At 40.1% G+C, this 25013-nt stretch overlaps 1 protein-coding gene across 3 annotated transcripts in view; it reads left to right on the forward strand.

The window, feature by feature from the left end:
* ift122 (intraflagellar transport 122) overlaps window positions 1-25013 on the forward strand; it is a 106715-nt gene that overhangs the window by 77288 nt on the left and 4414 nt on the right. For all 3 annotated transcript variants that reach the window (XM_008116992.3, XM_008116989.3, XM_062969768.1), the window contains 9 exons: window positions 3776-3942; window positions 4713-4884; window positions 6378-6480; window positions 10200-10340; window positions 17536-17633; window positions 17960-18060; window positions 19682-19847; window positions 22874-22985; window positions 24283-24411. In XM_008116992.3, coding sequence (XP_008115199.1) covers window positions 3776-3942; window positions 4713-4884; window positions 6378-6480; window positions 10200-10340; window positions 17536-17633; window positions 17960-18060; window positions 19682-19847; window positions 22874-22985; window positions 24283-24411 — 1189 coding nt within the window. The remainder of the gene's footprint in view (window positions 1-3775; window positions 3943-4712; window positions 4885-6377; window positions 6481-10199; window positions 10341-17535; window positions 17634-17959; window positions 18061-19681; window positions 19848-22873; window positions 22986-24282; window positions 24412-25013) is intronic.

A 25013-nucleotide genomic window follows, 5' to 3' on the forward strand; every position in this document is an offset into this window, starting at 1 on the left:
TTGAATTCCCAAATAGAAATAAATTGTACTGTGCTTGAAGAATGTGACAGCTTTATACTCAGATGAGGGAGCTTTTAACGTCTTCTGTGGAATTTTCTTATCAAATCTCAGAAAAGCATTGTACTGTGTAGTCTCATTAATCACTCATTGCAGACTTACTCCATCTATTACTGGACAAAAGCTTTGCGGTGACATATGTAGACCTGGATTTTGTTGTTGGGGTGGGCGGATGGAGACTCTCTGAAATGCAGGCTATGCTACCAGTGCATGAATGACATTTTTTTTTAACTACAAGGTCTTTCTGAAGGGTAGTATTTAAACGCCTCTGAACATAAATCTCACTCACGGACTAGAAATTTGCCATTATACTAATGTGAATTTTGGCAGTGCTTAGTTCCACTCAGCTAACTGATCTTGGAATCCTATACAGACTATTCAGTGAATAAGTCCCCTTGAATTCATTGAGGTAGACATGTATAAGATGCACTATCAAACAATACAATTGATACCTTTTCAGCGTGGTTTTCATAGGCAGAGTTCCATGTAAGTACTAAGCTGTGCAAGTGCTTGGATTTCTTTCTAAATTCATGTATGGAAGGATGGAATAGAAACTTTGAGAAAGGATCCTGTGAGTTTTCTTTTCCTTGCCTTCTGTTTTTCTGTACTGGAAAACCTCAAGCTATCTGGCCTCATTAGAAGTATTTATATATAATGCATGAGTGAACCTCATGAATGAAGTTCATGCACAAAGAGAAAAGTTGAATTGAGGAAGTTATTTACTGTCGTTGAACTTAGATAATATTTCAGGTGGTTGTTCTTTTCTAAAGGTTATTTAGAAAATAATGTTATTTTTTTTAGCCAGCTACCCTTAAGCCTTAGGCTAGTATTGATTTGCAAAGCATTTCTTCAGTGCCTTGATAGCTGCAAATGACTGGACAGTTTGTACTGAAGAATCCCATAATCTGGGAACAGATCTAGAGACCATGTGCACATGTGGCTTTTGACTGTTTATCGGTATAACAAACCACATATTACTGTCAACTTCTAAGTAATTAACTGCAGTTCAGGAAACTGAACTTTCTGCTTCTAATTTGGTTTAGTCATCTAAGATACAAAATGTAATTACATAAAACAAACACCACCTCTAATTCGTTTTAGCTTCTTAACTAGCATACAACTTGGCATGCTCTTAACTTGGCTACATAGAACTGCATGACGTACTTAAGAACAATTGAATTTAAAATTATGCACATACCATGCTATGCATACTTTAGTTATAAAAAGCCCAAATTTGGAGATATTTCTCCATAGACTGATACATTTATCACAGTACACAAAATAAAATGAAATTTTATTATTTTATTATTTGAAAGGAAAGAAATTGTTGATTGGGTCTGACTGACCCAATCAACAAAACTTATTTTAGCACTGACATACTACAGGTACCATATCTTATCTGTTATTCTACGTATTACTAATATGGACTTGTGGCCTTTCACATGTGTAAAGTGGCCTAAATGTCTCAGTGGATGCTGCAGATATGAGGTGCCCACAATCTCACACCATCCTCTCCATCTTGGTCCTTGTTTGTTGCTGTGGAGGTTTTTCTTGCATGGTAGAATTATATCAATTGCAGGGATGTGCCAACATGGATTGTGACCCCAGTACTATTCAAGATGAAGTGATTTTCTGTAAGCTTTATTATAGTGTTGCTCCCATTTTAAATTTCTGCTTACTGTTGCTCAAGGTTACTGTTGGTATTTGTGACGATCCACACATTTCTTTTCTATCCACCTTTTTTCTTCTTGAGTTGAGCTATTTTGTAACAGCTGATTTTGTAAACACAGTGTGTGTCATTAGTATTCAGCTATGTCTGCCCACTAATAGAACAAATACCATCATTGTTATGAGAGCTTATGAGGTCTGCCAGGTTTGAGGGAGGTGCAGAGGAGGAGGGGAGAAGTCCTGCTGTAAGAGTGGAAGTGTATTCATACAACAGTGGTTGACATGCAATGTTTTGTGAGACAGACACATCTTTTTATGCCAGTTGTGATGTCTCATGGGCCTTGTAGTCCCGTTCCTAGTGCTATTGTGGCAGACGAGGAGGAAAACATGGGATTTCCACCGGTTCAGCTTGAATCGGAGCCTCTCCACCTGGAGGATGTTTGTCCTCAGGAAGTTAACCAAACAAGCCTTGGGCAGAATTCTCCCCCGTTTTCCCGAAAGGACAATTATAATAGAGATAGAGGAGTCAGGGAGGCAAATCGCCGGAGTCTCAGAATCGCTGCCAAACAATTAGCTGATTAGGTCTGCTTCCCTTGGGAAATTCTAAGGAGTCATGCATCTGGACAGAGTTGGGTTTCGCTTCTTGTTCTCCAGGGAAAGTGTTCTGTTGGCGGGAAAACAAGACCCTATATAGGGGTTTTGCCGCAAGGAGAACCTTGCGGAGTCAATTGTTCAGCTTGAGGAGAGAGATCGTGTGTGGACTTCGAACCCCAGTTCCTTGTTTCCCGGATCGAGTTTCCAGCCTTGCCTTGTTTCACGGATCAAGTTTCCAGCCTTGCCTTGTTTCACGGACTTCTCTGGACTCAGTTCATGTTTCATGTTTGCCTCGTTTCAAGTTTTGATCTAGCCAGGAATCAAGTCTATTTTCCAGCCTTGTTGTCAAGCTACTTTGGACTTTAAGGACCCTGTCATTTCCCCACACTTTGCTTGGCAAAGTGTGTGTTTCGGTCAAGTGGATTAAAACTTTGAACTCTAATATCTTATATTGGACAGTACATTTCTGGACTATATTCGACCTCATCTGAAAGGTCTGCTTCTGAACTATATTCTTCACTTGTTTTTATTGACTTTATATATTTCTATAATAAAGATATTAGTTAGATTCTGGCCTCTGTGTAAGGTTATTGGTGCTCTGCAGCCTGGGTCCTGACACCAGTGCACTTGAGAGTACCAGAGTACCTAATAATAGGGGTTTTTTTTGTAGTTTGCTGTACACATTTTAATAACATTTAAAGTGTTTGCTCAGTTGTGTCAACTGTCTAGTAAAGACAAAATTATATAAGTAATGTTTTAACAGTAGTTCTGTGCTTTAGCCCATTTTGGTTACCATTTTGAGAAAGAAAGCCTGAGAATCCCATGCCCATTAAATGAACCCATAAAATCTGCCTTGTACTGAGTGAGACCATTGATTTATTTCATTGTTTACTTCGACTAGCAACAACTCTCCAGGTTTTCAAAGAGAGGTCTTTTCCATTCATACTTGAAAATGCTAGAAATCAAATTTGGAACCCTTGGAACACAAAGCATACACTCTTCTACTAAGCTCCAACTCACTGAGGAATTGTATTTTTCCTCTAAAGTTTGAGTGCTGTTTATCCTGAATCACACCTGTAAGGGAGAGAAGCAGTAAATCTTAAGTTTCATTCCATCAAGATTGAGCTTTATAAAGGAAATTGTCAACTATCTTTTAGCTTTATTTAAAGCAGTTGTTTATGGCGAATCCCTGAAAGCAAACGAAACAAAACTGATGTTTTGTTTGTTCTCTGTGAAACAGCAAATCAAGATTGACCATTTCTGTAGTTGCCTTGTAATGAAAGATATGCTTAAGTCTAGACAATTGATTGGATAATTTTTGCTTTTTATCTTTTACTGTCAATACGATATAAATGCCAATTTAGTTACAAGAACTAATAAAAAATTGTTTCATGGGGATATCTGTGTTTGGAATTGGGCACTGATACGACAAATGTTATCTGTTACACTTCCTCAGGAATTCCTTGGTTCTGGAGATCCCAAAGATACAAAGATGCTAATTACAAAACAAGCAGACTGGGCCAAGAACATCAATGAACCGAAAGCAGCTGTGGAAATGTACATTACGGCAGGCGAGCACATGAAGGCCATTGAAATCAGTGGAGATCAGGGCTGGGTTGATGTGTATGTCTCATTTGGTTTTTCCCCCCGAAAAATAGGCTACCTTGTTTTTGCCCCCCCCACCCCCCCCCCCGGAACCTTTTTCAACGTACTTTTCTGGCTGTGCTTATTCTGTGGATTGCCTATGCTGAAAAACACAGTAGGATGAGGTCTTTTAGGATCTGTTTTGAAGAGTTCAGGATCCTAAGAACTCAACTAGGGTTCAGTTGTGCAGGATGCTTTTCAATTAAAACATAGTTGCAGGTTAGTCTTTCCTATTTCCTAATACAATTTAAATGCTTAGTCAACTTCTCTTCCAAGTTTTCATTTGCTTATGTGAATGCTGCTTTCTACATAATGTTCCGAAAGTGTTGGCTGCATAGCCAATGCTGCATTTCCAAAGCAAAATATGCACTGTTGAAATTACAAACGCAGTTAAATTTGCACCCAGCTTGATCATTCAGTTTTATCCTGAGTTTGAGTTACTCAGAAAATAAAATTAGGTAATCGTGGATTTGCTAACAGATGTCTTCCAGTTGCATTTGTTTACTCGGGGTTTTGCTTACTGGAGTTCTTGTGCTCCTTCAATTCCTTTCTGATGAACAGATAAATTTCCGAGTAAGCTAGAACTGCTAATTAATGGAAACAAAATCCTCCAGTTGCACGTGTGAACCTATAGAGAGCAGCCTATGCATGTGCGTATGTGTAAGATGCAGCAAGAATTAAGAATAGTTTTAATGATTTATAAGGCAAGATGTCTGTTTAATTGTCTGTTATTGTTGCTTTAAATCTAGTCTGATCGATATTGCTCGGAAGCTTGATAAAGCTGAGCGGGAGCCTTTGACAAAGTGTGCATATTATTTCAAAAAGTTACTCAATCATGGCTATGCAGCAGAAACATACATGAAGATTGGTGATTTGAAGGCATTGACACAGCTCTATGTAGAGACTCAGCAGTGGGATGAGGCAAGTGCAGTCCTTTGCTAAAGGCTTATCAGTTATATTTATTCTTGAGGGGGTACAAGCAATTTTTTTCTTTTTTCTTTCTCCGAGGCTAAAGCTGCCTCAAGCGTGCTAATCTTTTCCACTTGTTTGGAGTGTTATTGCTTCGGCTACATACGGGTTGCCACTCAGAAAATCACTTCACTCTAAGTGGGTCCTGGTGTTAATTTTCTGTCCCTAGGCTCCTGTGAGGACCACACAAACTGCCAGAAATACTCCCAAAAGGGGCAATAAAAATAAAAAAGGAACATTAAAATTGAGTAGAAGTCAGTTTCGAAAAATAAATAAATAGGTATTTCATTATCTTAAACAGCACAGAAAGACTTGCAACCTATTTAATTGTGAATTATGCTCCTGGAAACTTCTAGGACAATACATTTGCTCCTGCTTTTTTGTCCAACGATACCCAGTCTAGCGGGTGGCTGCATGCAGGCTCAGGGCTGCTGTTTACCTTCTGTTGGTAAATTGTATAGTACGGGTGAGAGTAATCTTGTTATTAGAGGTTCTACGAAAATAATCAAGCATTTACATGGGAAGCAAGCCAACTAAGGGAAGGAAGTTCATTAATTACAGTCCCAACTAACTAGCAAACATTCAGCATGTTAGACACTATGGGGTTTGTTTTATGGCAGAAGTTATAGAGAGAGATATTAATCTGTTGCATGTTTACCTTCACTCATTAATTCAGTGAGTATAGCTTTACTTCACTGCTGAGAGCAGAGGATTTATGAATACTGTGCCACAATAGAAAACCACAAATGATGGTTCTGCTCACCCTGGTTTTTCTTTTGTCTACTTCTTGAGCTTTTTATTTTTCAATTTCTGCACTTGATGTCTTTATGCAAGTAGTTGCTCATGGCTTCTGCCATATTGCTTACTTTCTCTCAAAACTTGTTAAGACACAGCAAAAATCAACACGATTATGTTGTATTTCTATTTTGGAAGGACACATCTGCCCAACTACAAGCAAAAAGGGAGAAAACCAGTGCAATCTAGTGGAAACTAGTTGTTATGAATTGTAAATCATTCTTAGAATTTCCTGTTATATTTGATCTTTCTTGACAATTAGACTGATCTATGCATTTCAGTCCATGTGTTCTTAGTGTGAAATAATTCTCACTTAAGACATAAACTGCAGTGACGTTTAGTTCTAGATGAGTGTAAGCCTGATTTCAAACTTATGTTCCAGCGAAGCCTATTTGCTGGGAAATGTATAAAGGATTGGTGCTTTTGTTTTAACTATTTTGAGGAATAGATTAATGAGCCCAAAGTCCATAATTTTTGCTGATCAGAGCATCATTTCTTGGATATGTTCTAAAATCAAGTTCACATATTTCATTATTTGGAACTATTTGAAACTGTCAAAAATGGTTTCTCAGATATATTTGTGAATTTGGAAATAATAACATTCAGTTGTATCTTGCATCCTATTAATTTGAATTTATCTTGTTCATCAGGCTTTTGCTTTGTGTGAAAAGCACCCTGAATTTAAGGATGATGTCTATGTTCCCTATGCTCAGTGGCTGGCAGAAAATGATAGATTTGAAGAGGCTCAAAAAGGTAGAATTACTTGTTGCTCCTTTTGTTGTTTCTATTGTAATGATACTCAAAGAACAAAACCCAAACGATTTCTTTTTTAGGAAAGGTACTCAAAGGGATGCAATAAAAGTATTGAAAGATTCTGAACAGATCTTAAATATTTTGGATGTGACAGGAATATTGTTTAATTGATAAAACAATGCCTAATTGAGAACAAATTTAATCACCAGTTCAAAAGATGTGGCTGTTATGCATTGCAGTGTCTTGCAGAAGTATTCAACATCCATCTTTGAATTTTCAACGTTATGTTAGAACCTGAAATTGAAGTTTAACTGGATTCTCACCAACTAAAATATGAAGGATACACTCTGAATTTCCAAGTACTTTTATTGTACGAGGGTTGAATGAAAAGTAATGCCTCCACCTTCGTTACTTTGGTATGGATGGGAATATTTTAATAAATCAAATGCAGAAATAATCCTTAGAATGTGCTCTTTAACTACCACTATTCACTTTTCCACATAATCACCAGAAAATTGGATACATTTCTGTCAATGATGAACAAGTTTTTTGAAGCCGTCACGGAAGAAGTCGACATTCTGTTTCCGCAACCAGTGTCTCACAGTACCCATCGTGCACAGATCTTCCAATAGCCAAGCAAAGCAATAATGTGACCCACACATTCGTGTGAAATGTCGATTATGCTTTAAATTTCTCTCAGTGATACGACGATCATCCTGAATCAATTTGTCAACCTTTTGCTTGTGAAACTCGGTGGTTGCTGTCACAGGACATCCAACTCTTTGTCTGTCACACAAGTCAGATGTTCCCACCTCAACATCTTTAAACTTACTTGCCCAACGACACACAGTACTCACATCATCATCATCATCATCATCATCATCATCATTTAATTACTTATTAATCACCCTCCATCCAAGATGCTCTAGGCGATTTACAAGATAAAATTGTAAAGGATAAAAACATACATACAAATATTGATAAAATTAACATAGATCAAAAGCTCTAGTAAAGAGCCAGGTCTTGAGTGCTAGGGTAAAAGGCCCTAACTCACGCATGACATCAACACAATCACCATAAGCAGCTTGTATTCTCTGATGAATCTCCTTTGGGGTGACACCTTCTGCTGTTAAAAATTCAATGACTGCACCCTGCTTAAGTCGCATAGACCGACCGTCTGCGCAGGGTTCCATACTTTTCACTTTAACAACACAACTGTTCAATGCTAAGGCTTCCCGTCAAATGGAACTGTAGAGGAGAGTCTACTGAACAAGCCAGTACCTGCCACATACCAGTACTGCCATCTGTAGAGGAGTTATGAAGGTGGAGGCATTACTTTTCATTCAACCCTCATAGGACAGAAATGAAACACACAAAAACGAAGTCCTGTTACAGCAGTGGTTCCCAGCCTTTTTTTGACCAGGTCCCACTTGACCAGAGATCACTTTGACCAGGGCCCACTTTAAGGACCATTTTGATCAGGGCCCACTTTGACCAGGGACCACTCTCCAACATTAGTACCAAAAGGGTTACGAATAAGTTTTTGGTCAACTTTAGATTCAGTTTGGTTATTTGGGGTGCTGATTTGGAAAATTGCATTGGATAGACCACATCAGCTCTAATATCTGATACAGAACATACATATGTCATCCAGTAGTCTCCATCTGCTCACCCACAGAAAACCATATTTAATAATCTAGAGCTGATGTGGTCTATCCAATGCAATGGACAGCTCTGCGGAAAGGAGCAGAAATAAAATAAATAAAATAAATAAATAATGAGGAAGGAGTTGTCAAAGGCTTTCATGGCCGGGATCACAGGGTTGTTGTATGTCTTTCCAGAATACTTCTGGAACATGGCCACACAGCCCGAAAGACATACAACAACCCCAATGAGGAAGGAGGTTCGCGGACCGGATTTTCGTTATCTCCCACTGCTGGACTGTGGCCCACAGGTTGAGAATCACTGTGTTAGAGGGATGTACAATCCGTGTCCCCTAGATTTGTACAGCTTCCAGTAAGCTACCTAACCTTCTCAGTCCACTGCCACAGACATGTTTCTTCTTAGTTTCCCACAGGTTCCATGCAGGTTTGTGTTTGTATGTGTTGAGAGACAACAATACAGTAATTCTTGCAGGGCACTCTTTCTTTGTTAAGGGGATGAGGGAAATAAGGCTTCTAGCAAGGAGAGAGGGTTTCTGGGATGCATGCATGCATGGTGGAAAGCTTATGCACTTTGAGTATGTGCATACGGATCAGCAGTTACTCTGTGGTTGATCTTACAAGTACAGTACTATTGAGCTTGCTTTCTCTTGTTCCAGAACGCAAAATACAACATTTTCGCTGCAAGATTCCACTTATAAATTAGAAAGAACCTATTTATTTTCAGAATTATTTAACAGTGGAATAGTTTGCTTGGGGAGATGGTGGGCTTTCCATCTTTGGAGATCATTAAACAGAGGTTGGATGGACATCTTTCAGGAGGGCTTTAATTGCATATTTCTGGATAGTCCTTGTGACTAATTCCAACTTGTTAGAATTTGTGATCCTACAAAAATTACAAAAAAAATGGCAACAATCACATTAATGGAAAACATGGAGCAAATCAACCCTCAACCCATCTAAATGTGGTGTTTGTAGACAACAATCAAATTACAATCTATAAACTAAACCCATTATTTCACTGAATGACTTTTTGGAACTTTCTTCTCCTCCCCTCTCACTTCACACCTTGTAAAAACTATTTTCAGAAGTGTTTCCAGTGTTCCAGATCTGGCTTTAGGTCGACTGGGGAGCTGCAGTCAGAGAAGGGGATCGCCCTCCAGCTCCAATGAATTTGACTCTTCTAGCCATCAGTGGTAGATGCAAGTTAACCATCGCATTCTGCCCTGTGACTGAGTTTAAGTGCACTTGGGGACTCATTATAGTTAGAGCTGAAATGTACTTTGCATTTTGAAATCCAGTACAAGAACCTGAATCAAAATGACAAATACACCTGTGACATGGTTGGTCTGGAATTATTTGTGTGTCTTCTAAATGAAGGAGTTTGTCAACAATGAACAGAAGTACCAGCTGAGAAGGGATCAGGGTTCACTGGGGAAACATGGCTATTTAAAATAGACATATGCTGTTCTTCAGTTGCTTAGCAATATTTATGTCATTGACTTTTTTAACAAGTTTATCCTACAATTACAAACTAAAGTATGAATTAACTCTCTGTGTAGCCCCTTTTAAATCATGGTTAACTTGGAGCACTCAAGATATGAATAACACAAAGTGTTACTTGGAGAAAAGAGACTGACACTGATTTAATTGTTAGCTAGCTTGAAAAGTAGCAATTATGGTATTCTTATCTCCACCTACTAGTAAAGTGTCATCTGTTTCCCACTGCTTATGCATTAACTTTGTTTGTTTTAATGGAACTACTCAGGAACAATACAAAAGTATCCTTCAATTGAATGGAGGTTGCACCATCACCATGCTTGGTGGATTATGCCCCCAGAAAGCATTTAAAAAGCTTGAGATGCCACAAAAGCCACAAAGTACCTTTTTGATGTATGTAGAGCCACGTTAATTTCCCCACAAGCGTGTAGAAAACCGCCAGAGTATAATCCTTTTCATCTGTTTCTTTGTTTAGTTGCGAGACCTGTTCTTAATTTTAATCAGGTTAATTAGTTTAATCACTCAGTAAAATCTTCTTTGTTTTGGCCCCCTTTGCAGCATTCCACAAAGCTGGCAGACAGACTGAGGCCGTCAAAGTGTTGGAACAATTAACTCAGAACGCTGTGGTAGAAAGCCGGTTCAATGATGCAGGGTATTATTACTGGATGCTCTCCATGCAGTGTTTAGATATTGCTCAAGGTATGGAAGTATGTTTGCATGCGGTGTATTCATGCATGAAGGCAGAACATCTCACAAACTGTTAAATAGTTTGACACTTCTTTGTAAATTGCACCCTACAAGACTTAAAGACTATGTTCTTTTGTAGTCAGATATTTATACTGTCTGCTTTATGATCTTACCTTTTTATGTATGGTTGGAATTGATGACAAAACACAAACCTTATTCTTAATTCAAGTTCATCTATATCTTCATTTTTTTCCCGGTTCCTTAACAGATGGAGGGATATTCCACTGTATATCTCTGAATAATACTGGGCTGGCTATGTCAGTTTCCATTTAGGCAACACTTGGGGTATTTCTTTTTTTTTTACAGGCATTTCACTCTTTTGGAACTTCTTTCCTTGGAGACCAGTAACATTTTTCTTGCTCTCTCTCTCTCTCCCCCCCCCCCCCCAATTCCTCTTAAACATAGTCCCTTCCAACACATTAGACACTGAATGTGGAACTGTGTAACCTTTTGTTTTATTTTCCTTCTCTTTAAAGTGTTTCCCCTTCACCTAAAGAAGGATCTCTGTGTGACAGGGGGAAAACCTCTCTCATTAATATACTACTGAACCGGTAGTTGGGGGGCTAAAGTTCAGAGCTACTTGTTTTTAAATAGTCAAGATTTTTATAGGAGAGAAAGGTTGACCTTAATTAATTGGACTCTATCATTAAGTTTCTTTTGGCACTTGTGTTGGGAAAGTTGAGTTGTGGGCCCTAATGGAGTCCTTGGCCCACAGTTCCACAGCTGTGGCTTGTTGGAAAGGTTTCTAAATATCCTCGTTGGATTGTTGGAAGTCACAGGGATTTATTTGTTTTTACTGGCTATGTTGTTTAGTTAGTTGCTACATCTATATCTCACTTTCCCTACAGTGAACCCAGTGTGGCAAGGCTTTCATCCTTACTTTCCCCTCACAAAATCATATCAGTTTGAGAGAGTGACTGGGCCAAAGTTTTATCACTTCATCAAAACCTTAAACTGGGTCTCCCAAATCCTAGCGTACTAGTTATACCACATTGGCTCTGTAGAATGTACTGGATGCACAATTTTTCTGAGGATGACAACTTTAACCTTAATCTTAAATATGTTTCCTCTTATTCTTACTAAGCTATAAGACATCCAGTGTTTCAAAGTGGTATGATTAGTCAAGGTGGGCCCAACTTCTAAGCTCAGTTATAGACAACAAAATATACTGAGCATATTGGTCCCTCTTGGTCTAAGCTGCAATCTATGAAATAGGACATGCTTATTTCATAATTTCAACATTCACAGCAGTGGCTATAAGGTTGTATTATTCCAGGAAGGGCAGTTGGTTCTCGCAGAAGCAGAGGAAGCAGGAGGACATTTTTGCTCCCTGGCTTCAGGTAGGATTTGGCTAAGATTTGGCTAAGATTTTAAACTGAGTTTGGGCTTGGCTCCTGTGGTCAAAGTCTAACTGTTGTGTGACTGTTGTGTTGAAAGAGAGCCAGGTACTTAAGTTGATTGACAGCAGGCATTGTCCCCTGTTAATTGAGTTTCTGGGAAAGCTTTATTTGCCAGTGTGAGTTTCTGCCAGAGCCTGATCCCAGAAGGGCAGTTGGTTCTCGCAGAAGCAGAGGAAGCAGGAGGACATTTTTGCTCCCTGGCTTCAGGTAGGATTTGGCTAAGATTTGGCTAAGATTTTAAACTGAGTTTGGGCTTGGCTCCTGTGGTCAAAGTCTAACTGTTGTGTGACTGTTGTGTTGAAAGAGAGCCAGGTACTTAAGTTGATTGACAGCAGGCATTGTCCCCTGTTAATTGAGTTTCTGGGAAAGCTTTATTTGCCAGTGTGAGTTTCTGCCAGAGCCTGATCCCAGAAGGGCAGTTGGTTCTCGCAGAAGCAGAGGAAGCAGGAGGACATTTTTGCTCCCTGGCTTCAGGTAGGATTTGGCTAAGATTTGGCTAAGATTTTAAACTGAGTTTGGGCTTGGCTCCTGTGGTCAAAGTCTAACTGTTGTGTGACTGTTGTGTTGAAAGAGAGCCAGGTACTTAAGTTGATTGACAGCAGGCATTGTCCCCTGTTAATTGAGTTTCTGGGAAAGCTTTATTTGCCAGTGTGAGTTTCTGCCAGAGCCTGATCCCAGAAGGGCAGTTGGTTCTCGCAGAAGCAGAGGAAGCAGGAGGACATTTTTGCTCCCTGGCTTCAGGTAGGATTTGGCTAAGATTTGGCTAAGATTTTAAACTGAGTTTGGGCTTGGCTCCTGTGGTCAAAGTCTAACTGTTGTGTGACTGTTGTGTTGAAAGAGAGCCAGGTACGTAAGTTGATTGACAGCAGGCATTGTCCCCTGTTAATTGAGTTTCTGGGAAAGCTTTATTTGCCAGAAAAAGGCACCTTTACTAACTATCCTTTGCAGTACATACAGGAAACAAAGCAGCATAAACAAATACACAAAGACGTGGTTTGTTGCAGTCTGCACATAAAGTGCGTGCATATTACTTAACTGTACAAAGATCCCACTTGGCCACCACGCTCACCAAGAGATGCAACAAAAGCAAAACATTCCCATCACATGCACCAGCTGTGGCATGTTCCGCTTTTTCACACAAAAACTAGACAACTACATCTGCTCCAAATGCAAACAGATGACTCTGATGGAGCAGAGGATCCAACAGCTCGAGCACCGTATTAAGACCCTTAAGGACATTCAGGCACTCGAGCTCTTCTTGGACACTGCACAACACGCTGCTGTAGATCAGCAGCCTGCATCACACCAACACCACCAAGACCATGATCAGGAACCTTATGGGGAGATCAACTCAAAGGTAGACAACCCTCAGGCTTGGAAGGAGGTCACCCATAGAAGGAGACGCAGGACCAGGCAGCCTCCACAGAACTCCTCTGCTCAGCTGCATTTACACAACAGATTTGAAATTCTTACATCATTAACATACAATCAGGAAACACATCTTGTGGAGGACCACAGTTTCTTAGATACCACTCAGTGGACCATCCTGGATCAATGCGCAGGGGATAGCCCTGACAGGGACAGTGCATCACCACAGTCACACTTATGTAATCATGCAAATGCCCCATCCCCAATCATAGACCAGGAGCAACAGGAACATCCTTGGGAGAGTAATGGGCTCTCGGATGTATCTCAATGGATTGTCATTGATGAATGCACTGGGGATGTTGAGGAGGAGGACAACACTTTACACCTACATGATTCACTTCAACAGGAACACTCTTCAGGGGACATACACACTGTCTTGCACAAAAGGGACCCTGTCAATCCTCAAAGGAAACAGGTCTTGGTAGTAGGTGACTCCCTCCTTAGAGGAACGGAAGCCATCATTTCCAGACCGGATGGGATGGCTCGAGAAACATGCTGCCTCCCGGGGGCAAAAATACACCATATCACTCAGAGGCTCAGCAGGCTCCTAAAGCCCCATCACCCTCCCCACCTTATGTTGATTCATGTAGGTACCAATGACACCGCTAGGCATACTTTTCAAAAGATCACAAATGATTTTCGAGCTCTGGGAACAAAGCTAAAACTGTATAATGTACATGTGATCTTTTCATCCCTCCTCCCCGTTGTAGGACATGGCTCTACAAGGGCCGGAAAAATAGTACAGGTCAATAACTGGCTCAGAAAATGGTGTCAAGAGGAGCATTTTGGCTTCCTTGACCATGGTCTACTCTTCCAAGAGGATGGACTACTGGCAAGCGATGGGGTGCATCTCACACAAGTAGGAAAACATCTTTTTGCACACAGACTCACAAACCTCATCAGGCGCACTTTAAACTAAATCCACTGGGGGAGGGGAACAACAGCCTGGCGAACACTATATTACCCACGACCACAGGGAACCGCCGTAAGGCTAAACGGAGGGCTGCACAAACACAGCAAGGACCAAGTACAGAGAGCACAATAATCCCAAATAAACAGTTCGAGGGGAGGTCACAGGGGCTTACATGTCTTTACACTAATGCTCAGAGCATGGGAAATAAGCAAGACGAACTCCAACTCCTAGCACAGCACCACACATACGATGTCATAGGCATCACTGAAACCTGGTGGGATGACTCCCATCACTGGAATTTAACCATTGAGGGCTATAACCTCTTTCACAGAAATAGAACAAAGGGGAGAGGAGGGGGAGTAGCTTTATATGTCAAAAACAGTTACGTTGCAGAAGAAATGCAAGACTGTAATCCGGGAAACCAGCTTGAAAGCATCTGGATAAGAATCAAGGGAACTGGGACTCAAAAAGATCTTGTCGTGGGTGTCTACTACAGACCTCCGAGTCAGGATGAAGGACTTGATGAAGCCTTCTGTCAACAGCTGACCAAACAGGCACAAAGAAGAGATATAGTAGTCATGGGCGATTTCAATTATCCCGATATCTGCTGGAAAACAAACTCAGCCAAGAGTACAAAGTCCAACAAATTCCTCACTTGCCTTGCAGATAATTTTATGGTCCAGAAGGTAGAAGAGGCAACAAGGGGATCAGCAACTCTTGATCTAATCTTAACAAATGTGGAAGACCTGATCAATACAGTTGAAGTGGTTGGATCCTTAGGGGCAAGTGACCATGTGCTCCTGCAGTTTGCAATACAAAGGAATGCTGAAACTAAGACAAGTCAAACACGCATTCTGGACTTTAAGAGAGCTGACTTCCAAAAAATGAAGGAATTACTGAGCGGCATTCCATGGACGCCGATATTAAAAAACAAGGGAGTTAAGGATGGATGGGAGTTTTTCAAAAGTGAAATACTCAAGGCGCAAATGCAAACAGTGCCAACAAAGAAGAAAAATAAGACAAGTGCAAAGAAGCCAGAATGGATGTCCAAAGAACTTCTAACTGAGCTAAAGCTCAAAAGTGACATGCACAAGAAGTGGAAAAGGGGAGAAATCACCAAAGAAGAATTCAAACGTATAGCCAACTCCTGTAGGGAAAAGGTTCGCAAGGCTAAAGCGCAAAATGAGCTCAGGCTTGCCAGGGACATAAAAAACAACAAAAAAGGCTTTTTTGCTTATGTTGGTAGAAAAAGGAAGAAAAAGGAGGCGATAGGGCCACTGCAAGGAGTAGATGGGGTGATGGTGACAGGGGATAGGGAAAAGGCAGAACTGCTTAATGCCTTCTTTGCCTCGGTCTTCTCACAAAAAGAAAGCCATCTTCAACCTCAGCAACATGGAATGGACGAAGGATTGGGGGAAATCCAACCCCAAATAGGGAAACAAGTTGTCCAGGAACACCTGGCCACTCTAAACGAATTCAAGTCCCCAGGGCCAGATCAGCTACATCCAAGAGTATTGAAGGAACTAGCGGAAGTTATTTCAGAACCACTGGCAATCATCTTCGAGAGTTCTTGGAGAACAGGAGAAGTCCCAGCAGATTGGAGGAGGGCGAATGTGGTCCCTATCTTCAAGAAGGGAAAAAAGAACGACCCAAACAATTACCGTCCGGTCAGCCTCACATCAATACCAGGCAAGATTCTGGAAAAGATCATTAAGGAAGTGGTCTGCAAACACTTAGAAACAAATGCGGTCATTGCTAATAGTCAACACGGATTTACCAAAAACAAGTCATGCCAGACTAATCTGATCTCTTTTTTCGATAGAGTTACGAGTTGGGTCGATACAGGGAATGCCGTGGATGTAGCATATCTAGATTTCAGTAAGGCCTTCGACAAAGTCCCCCACGACCTTCTGGCAAACAAACTAGTAAAATGTGGGCTAGACAAAACTACGGTTAGGTGGATCTGTAATTGGCTAAGCGAACGAACCCAAAGGGTGCTCACCAATGCGTCGTCTTCATCATGGAAAGAAGTGGCAAGTGGAGTGCCGCAGGGCTCCGTCCTGGGCCCGGTTCTGTTCAACATCTTTATTAATGACTTAGACGAAGGGTTAGAAGGCACGATCATCAAGTTTGCAGATGACACCAAACTCGGAGGGATAGCTAACACTCCAGAAGACAGGAGCAGAATTCAAAACGATCTTGACAGACTAGAGAGATGGGCCGAAACTAACAAAATGAAGTTCAACAGGGACAAATGCAAGATACTTCACTTCGGCAGAAAAAATGGAAATCAAAGATACAGAATGGGGGACGCCTGGCTTGACAGCAGTGTGTGCGAAAAAGATCTTGGAGTCCTCGTGGACAACAAGTTAAACATGAGCCTACAATGTGATGCGGCAGCTAAAAAAGCCAATGGGATTTTGGCCTGCATCAATAGGGGAATAACGTCTAGATCCAGGGAAGTCATGCTCCCCCTCTATTCTGCCTTGGTCAGACCACACCTGGAATACTGTGTCCAGTTTTGGGCACCGCAGATGAAGGGAGATGCTGACAAGCTGGAAAGCGTCCAGAGGAGGGCAACTAAAATGATTAAGGGTCTGGAGAACAAGCCCTATGAGGAGAGGCTTAAAGAGCTGGGCATGTTTAGCCTGCAGAAGAGAAGGCTGAGAGGAGACATGATAGCCATGTACAAATATGTGAGGGGAAGTCATAGGGAGGAGGGAGCAAGCTTATTTTCTGCTGCCCTGCAGACTAGGACACGGAACAATGGCTTCAAACTACAGGAAAGGAGATTCCACCTGAACATCAGGAAGAACTTCCTCACTGTGAGGGCTGTTCGGCAGTGGAACTCTCTCCCCCGGGCCGTGGTGGAGGCTCCTTCTTTGGAGGCTTTTAAGCAGAGGCTGGATGGCCATCTGTCGGGGGTGCTTTGAATGCGATTTCCTGCTTCTTAGCGGGGGGTTGGACTAGATGGCCCTTGAGGTCTCTTCCAACTCTACTATTCTATGATTCTATGATTCTATGATTCTAGGATGTTTGTTCAATCTAAATGTAGACAAGGAAAGTATTATTTACTTTTCCCTGTAACTTCTGTAGATTGAGTTCCCAGAAATGAATGACAAATATGGTCTACGGTTAGCCATAGCCCCTGGTCATGTTAAAACTATTCACCAGTGCCATTTGTCATTTTAATTCTTCTGATTTAAGAGTACAGAATTGCGTATGAAGCTCATCAGACTACACATGGTAGACTTTGAGACATACTTGTTCAGCAGTAAATAATCCCCTTGGAGTGCTAGTGTAGTAACCAAAATGGTCTGTGCTGTTTCTTTAGTGCATCTGTCATAACTGGTTGGCAGCTGATCAGTGGAGGTTTTTAAACTGATACTGCCTTTTCCTCCCTCAGACAATGAGCAGCAGAAGACTGAAATGTTACAGAAGTTTCATCACTTCCAGCATTTGGCAGAACTTTATCATGCCTATCACTTCATCCACAAGTGCACTGTAAGATATTTCCTAAAAGTTTCACATTTAGTTCACTCTCTGTGCTTTAAACTATTCAGTAAACAGTTAAATAATATGTTTTGTTTCTTACATTTCTTGTGTTTTAGGAATCTGCTCTCATGTGTTCAAGCTGGTTTGAAATGTCCCCTGAATGGCTTTTTGTTGTGACCTCTGTCTTTAAAGAAAAGATTAGATCTATTATTTTTGGAATGTTCCAGGGTTGCTACTTTTTGTATAAAGGAAAGCAGTGTCATGTCAGATAGAAATCAGCTAATGCCTAATTCTGTGTATTTCTTACTAGTGTTACCTTTTTTTAAACACTGCAGGAAGAACCCTTCAATCACTATTTGCCTGAAACCCTATTCAATGTGTCCAGGTTTTTACTTCATAGTCTCACTAAGGAAACTCCTTTGGGAATCTCTAAAGTGTATCCTTTTGAAATTGATTGATTGATACCCCATCTTTCCCCTCGGATTCACAACAAGCCAAATCAAAGCGATGCCTTCTAAACCAAACAAAAGGTTTATTAGTGTGGGCTATATGCTGAAATGCCTAAAATTCTAAGCAGAAATGTATTGCCTAGAAAAATCTTTCATGGTTCCTCTACTTCCGCAGAGTTGAGAGCCTCCAAATCTTTTTAACACTCAGAATCCAAAGCCAGTTCCTCAGTACCATAAAAGACACCCATAAGCCATGCAGGCATGGAGCTTAGAAATGTTTTCCTTCAGATAGTCAGAGCCCAATACATCAAATCATCTCACGTTAAAGACTCTAGTCCAGAAGAGCGTGCAGCACACTGAATTGGCTGGTTTTTAAAGAGCCACAGCACTACAATTTTTGCAGCAACTTTGCATTCCATCACTGTCTGATTCAATCCCTGACATATCCAGGTATGTTTAAGAACAACATGTGTTTGATATCCTGGAGCATTGCTGTTTTGTATACGCAGTACTAAGCATAGATGGATGAATTGCCTGAAAAGCAGCTCCCTTTTCCTATTTTCTGTTTTTGACAGCATACCTTTCTTAGCTTCTCCTAGGATTGCGTCCCTAGTAGTTTTGTCCTAGTCCAGTCAATCTACCTTGTATCAGACTTAAGCCAAGTTTTAGTGCTCTCTTTTCAAGGTTTTGAAGGTAGAATGAACAAGCATAATTTTTAAATTATGAAGGATGCCAAAATCTTTGATCACTATGCTTACAAATCTTACCAATATACTTCATAGCTCAGAGTGTAGAAGATAATCAGGGCTAGCCTCGTTCAGGAGAAGTGCCTGATAACTTGCCACGGGTACCTTACCCTGTGATGTTGGATGAAAGGTTTGGAATCCAATTAACCCAGATGAAGCAAAGTTTTTATATTTAAACCTTTTAATGCTCAATTTTTAAGATAGGGCTTGTTGGAAGACTAGATTTGACCTCTTAGCAGTTGGCTGATCACTTATGCACTGTGAAAAAACCCATTTCTTTGTGTGATGGGCTATAGTACTTGTTTTGCAAAGTAGATTTGGCAATGCATCTTCGTATGCTGCATGTTGCATGTAACATTTTATGCCAGGCATTTTATAACTGTGGCCCTCCATCTGTTTGGTCTTCTAACTTCCAGAAGTCTTAGCCAGCTTGTTTAATGGTCAGGAATTCTGGGAGTTGGAGGCCCAAACAGCTGGAGGGCCACAGTTTGAGGATACCTATTTTACGCTGCACAACATTGATCAAATATGGCATAAATTCTTTATTGCAAGCCATCTTTAAGTCCCATGTTCTCTCTGTATCACAAATCCCTGACATAAAAAGGTCTCTTCTTACTGATTGTATCCCTTTATCTTGCTCAGGCACACATGCTTTCTTGCCGCCTCCCACCATACCATTCCATTCAGCAAACTAGTTGTTGTTTAATACTGTGTTTATGTAAACATGTTGATGTAAACTGACTTCTCCAGTCAAGATCTCTTGCTTTGGTTGTGCTTCAGTGCATACCTCCTCTGATTGAAAGCAATGATGTGGTTTTTCCTCCTTGTCATGTGTACGTTTTGTTCCTTAATTTGATTACAGCAATACATTATTTGCACTGGCAAAGCAGAGCAAAGCTCTGGGCGCCTATAAATTGGCTCGTCATGCCTATGACAAGTTGCAGGGGCTGCAGATTCCAGCAAGATTTCAGAAATCAATTGAGCTGGGAAGTTTGACTATCCGATCCAAGCCTTTCCTTGACAGTGAAGTAAGTTTCGTTTTTTATTGTTCTCATTTTTTAAAATTTGACATGACACAAGAGATCACTTTGGCATTGGTATAAAATCTGAGACATGCTAGAATCAAATGCAGTGTTTGTGCAGCAATAGGTTACTTTGCGTTTGATGTCGCAATTCAAATAATAATTTGAAAGGAGAACTTGTATTTTTGCATGTGTTTTTACCTTGCCCTGTAATCTGTGTGTGCCCCTCTCCCTTCTCCTACCAGTCCACCAAGCCTTACCATATTCCTCCAAAGTTTCTGTTTCTGTGTACTCCCAGGAGTGATGCCTTTCTTTTTCCTGGGGCTGTCCACAGGAAAAAGCAGTTCCCATACTTTGGACCCCATCTTTTCAAGCTCTTGGGACCTATGCCTTCTTGTAAATTATATTGCTAAAAGCTGGCCTTCCTCATTTTAGTAATTGTCCAAGCCTTTCCCATGTTCAGTGAAATTCTATCTAAAAGGGCGTGCAGTCAAAATAAATTGTATGGTACAAATGCTTAACCTTAAATGAACAGGAAAAAACACAGTCCATCTGGCCACCTGAAATAATATAAATACAATAAGGCCCTGGAGATCCATATAGCTGCCTGAAGTAATTGTGCAATTTAAAAGAACATAGAAGTGAATGAATCAAAGGTCCTATGCTTCGTCAAGCCTCCAAGCCACAAGACCTGCTTCAGCAACCTTTGTCCACATCTTTCTGGCATTGTGTTGCCTAGAATTCATCTGCTTCTGCAGCAATGGAAAATCAAATCGGTAATGACTCAAGCAGTCGTATTCTGGAAATATATTTATAAAAGTTTAAAGGTCCCAGTTTCACTATTATATGTCTGGCCTGATACTGATATCATTCCATTGGTGTAAAAAGAACATTAAGAAAATAAGAATTATTAGGCTGACTGAGATCATTTGGGGATTCATTTAAGTAAAAATGTTGACTTGCTAACAGTGGCCGTGAAAATGGCTCCAAGATAGTTCATATGCCACCAGATGTATATAGTTTCTGGGGCTAATAAACACTTTCCCTCAGGTATTTTTAATTTAAGCCCTTTGTATTAGTTGCCATCACATTTATGTGGCAATGAATTCCTCATCTTGGTAATACTTTTTGTGGAAAAAGCCACAAAAAGCCCTTCCTCATCCTAAAATGACCACCTATCATTTTATACTTACAGAGCTGGAGAGAAAGTAAATATTTTTTTCTTATTTTTATACACTTGTGGGTTTTGATACTCCTCTGTCCAACAACACTTTGGCTTCTCTTTCTTTCACACTATTCCTTTAAAAAAACCTCAAAATGAAACAGAAACTAAACCTTAGCCTACATAACTTGTGCCCATAGCATTCCAGAGAAGGATTCCTCCAGTCGGTCTTTTCACGAATGCTGCTATCTACTGAGCACTACCTATTTACAGTTGCATCTTCTAAATATGAGATAATAAGATGGCTCACATTTATAACTTTACTGTAACTCCTGTTTAAATCTTGAAATTTTATGGCTCAATGAATTCCTTGTTTTGATGTGATTTGAAAGGAAAATTGGCACACGAGTTCCAAAATCGTTATTAGGCTAAATTAGATGGTAATAAAATAAGCTTTTATTGGACGAAAAAGGTAATCTGTGGTAGAGATGTTTACATTTTTCTTGTGACCAACACATATGTATTAGTTTTTTAAAACTATATACTTGTTGATGTTCTGATTACTTGTATGCATTTCTAAATGGTGGTGAGTAATTAGAAATATGATTGATTGATAGATAGATAGATAGATAGATAGATAGATAGATAGATAATTGCGGTGGCGATGATTCAGACAGATGATTCAGAATACAGAGAGTGCATACAGGTGTTCTTATGCTTACCCCAGTATTGGCGGGTTCCATTGGAAGCTACTTTGTAAGGTGGTCTGATACTTCAATAACAACATCAACAAATGTATTATCCACATCTCTCTGCGGCTTAAGGTGGGATACAACATCATTAAAGCAAGAGCCAAAACACTACTGAAAGACATAAAACAAGTTTCCCAGAGTTAAAATACAAGTTAAAATCCACTGATAAAACTGCAAATTAAAATTCACAACTTATGATTTCATCACACATAGTAAAATCAGCAGGGGGTGAGGTATTTCGTCGTTTCTAAAGTGTTGGGTTTTCCTATGATTCCTAAGCTGGTTGGCAATCAACTTATCTTTAAATTCCCTACATAGAGGATGGGTAAAATGGCCAATTTCACCACGTGATGTTAATCCCTGTTGTCTGCTTTTGTTGCTCGCTTGTAAATAAAAGATGACGTTTTGTGTGGGAGGAGCCAAAATGCCCATGTCCTCAGATCGCCAATGCAAAGAGGCTTGAAGAAAGATCAGGGTTAATTTAAAACCACTTCCTAAGATCCGGGATTTTTTTTTTAAAAAAAGATAAATAATCAAAATTCTGGAGGGACAATGGGAAGAAATCTCAGTGCAAATGACCCCAGGGAAAGTGCCGCCTTAAGAAAGGTGCTTCTGTTTCAGTGGAAGGGTCTTGAGTGCAGGGTCTTGAAGGTAGTGCTGCCCTAAAGGATGCTTATTTTAAAAAGTGTGTTGGTATCCTTGAAATGAGAGGAGTCATTGTCTGTCCGTGTGATGGGAATTAAGCAAATAGTTAAGTTAGAAGCTGGAGGAGGCGTTCTTAGTGTGATGGGAATAAATTCTTTGTCTTCCTTAAAGACAGAACCTCATGAAACTCCACCCTTTCCCCCGCTTTCCCTCATTTTCTCCAGCTCTTTGTCATGAAGTCCTTAAAATTGACTGGGGAGGCCTGCCGAAAGAGATGGGTCTTCAGTTGTGTCTGAAATTCCGATATCTGATTTAGCAATCAAATCTCTTCTGGCAGGTCATTCCACAGTTATGAGTAGGATGAAAACCTGCGAAGGACGAGAGTTCTCAGTTCAACACCCACCCTAGAGTGATGCCACCAAATCTGTTCAGATTGTGCCAGTTTTCTCATACTGATTTTCCACTCTTTGCAGGAGCTTGTGCCTTTATGTTACAGATGTTCCACACACAACCCCCTGCTGAACAACCTGGGAAACGTTTGTATCAATTGCCGGCAACCTTTTGTCTTTGCAGCTTCATCTTATGGTATGTTGAAAGATCAAACCTATTAGTACAGGCAGTCCCCAAGTTACAAAAATACAGCTTACACACAACTCCTAGTTACAACAGGAAGTGAGAGGAAATCTACCCCTAGAAAGAGAAATTGACTCCTGGAGGAGTTGTCATGGGAAAAAGGAGTCTCCACTGATGTTCTGTCACAAATATTTGTTTCCATGAAAAACCAAAATTTTCAAAATCCAGTTGTCACAGGTAGAGAAAGTGAGGTGAAATCTTCTAAACAAGGACACAGACAGCAAAACAAATATCACAGGTGTTAACCCTTCCCTATGCTACCCAAACTTTTTAAAAAATGGCTGGAATTACACTTAATAAATTTAACTATTCCAGCTTATATACAACTGCCACTTAAAAACAAACTTATAGAACCTATCTTGATCGTAACATGGGGACTGCCTGTAAAATGTAACTAATATTTTAAAAAAATTCAAATTACATTGTTAAAAGTAGAACTAACAATTTGGTACTGGACTATCCCCACATTCCTAACTAGACAAATCATTCTGTGACATTTTTCAGGTTGACAACATGTTAAAGAAAGCTTTTCAGTAACTTCCACTTATTTTAGGGTTACTGCTCCCAATACAGATGCTAAATCTTTCTCTCAAATACTGCTACTACTACTACTACTACTACTACTACTACTACTAATAATAATAATAATAATAATAATAATAATAATAATAATAACAATTTATTTGTAACCTGCCCTTTGTCCCCGAAGGGTCTCAGGGTGGTTTACAGAGAAAAGTAACAAAGTGGCAAACATTCATTGCCAAAATAAACAAACAACAACAACAAATCAACTGGAGCCGCAATGGCCTAGGGAGGGCGATGACGAGGTCCTCCTGGGCCCATTGATGCTGCGGCGACCTGAGGAGGGTGATGCCCAGGCCCTCCTGGGCTCATTGGTGCCGCAGTGGCCTGAGGAGGGCGATAATGAGGACAATCCTGAATTGCTTTTTGAATCCTGTGGAACCCTGTGGAAGAAGAGGGAAGCATGGAAAGGAGCTACAAATCATAGTATCTTTTTCAGTTGTGTTAACCAAGTATATTAAACCCTATACTAATGGAAGCTCAGAATATGTGTGTATGTATGCGTGGAATAATACAGTTTTACCATCTGGGTTCTTATACCCACCTTGATCTCTGACGATCTAAGGTCGAGAAGTGTAAGGCAAAACCACCACCATCTCTCAGTCTGATACCACAGGCTTTTTACAGAAGTGACTGTCCTTTCCTTTTTCACTTGTATCTTTTTCAGATATCTTGCACTTGGTTGAGTTCTATTTAGAGGAAGGGATCACTGATGAAGAAGCTGTTGCTTTGATTGACCTGGAAGTACCAAGACTAAACAAGAGAGACAGTAAATGGCAAGAGCAGATGAGTGACAGTATCCTTCTGTTCCTGGCGCTTCCTTAGGAAAATATGACACTGAGACAAATATATAGCTATCCTATACATGTATATATTTAAACCTCCTTCAACAAAAAAATCAAAATGTAAAGGCTAAAAATAATTGTTGCTTTATTTTTCAAGTAATTGCTTTCTTCTTATTACATCCTTCACCAAAGGAAGAGTAGAGTGGGCTTACTTTGCAATCCATCATTATGGATAGTGTTGCCAATTCTTGTCATTTTGGTAGTTTAGGTGCTCCTTTCACTGTCAAAATGTTGTATTGCTTACTGGATGACGGCATGAAGTTAGAGAAGATGAGACAGAATGTACAATACACAGAAGAAAATGGGAGAGGAAAAAGATTTAAGGAATTTTACGGAAGTTTGAAAGGATAAGAGTAACATCTTATTCAATTACATGAATGTATTTTTCATAGTTTGCTCCTTTCCGCGAGATGGTGCTGGCTAAATACAGTTTTAAGAAGTCATAATCCAGAAATTGCTAAAATTATATATCAGTTTTATAGCTTTTCACTGTTGGACCTGAGGATTGTAGAAATGAACATTAAAAATCATAGGGTTCTAGCTTTACCTTTGC

The sequence above is a fragment of the Anolis carolinensis genome, chromosome 2, assembly GCF_035594765.1.
Source record: "Anolis carolinensis isolate JA03-04 chromosome 2, rAnoCar3.1.pri, whole genome shotgun sequence".
Taxonomy (NCBI): domain Eukaryota; kingdom Metazoa; phylum Chordata; class Lepidosauria; order Squamata; family Dactyloidae; genus Anolis; species Anolis carolinensis.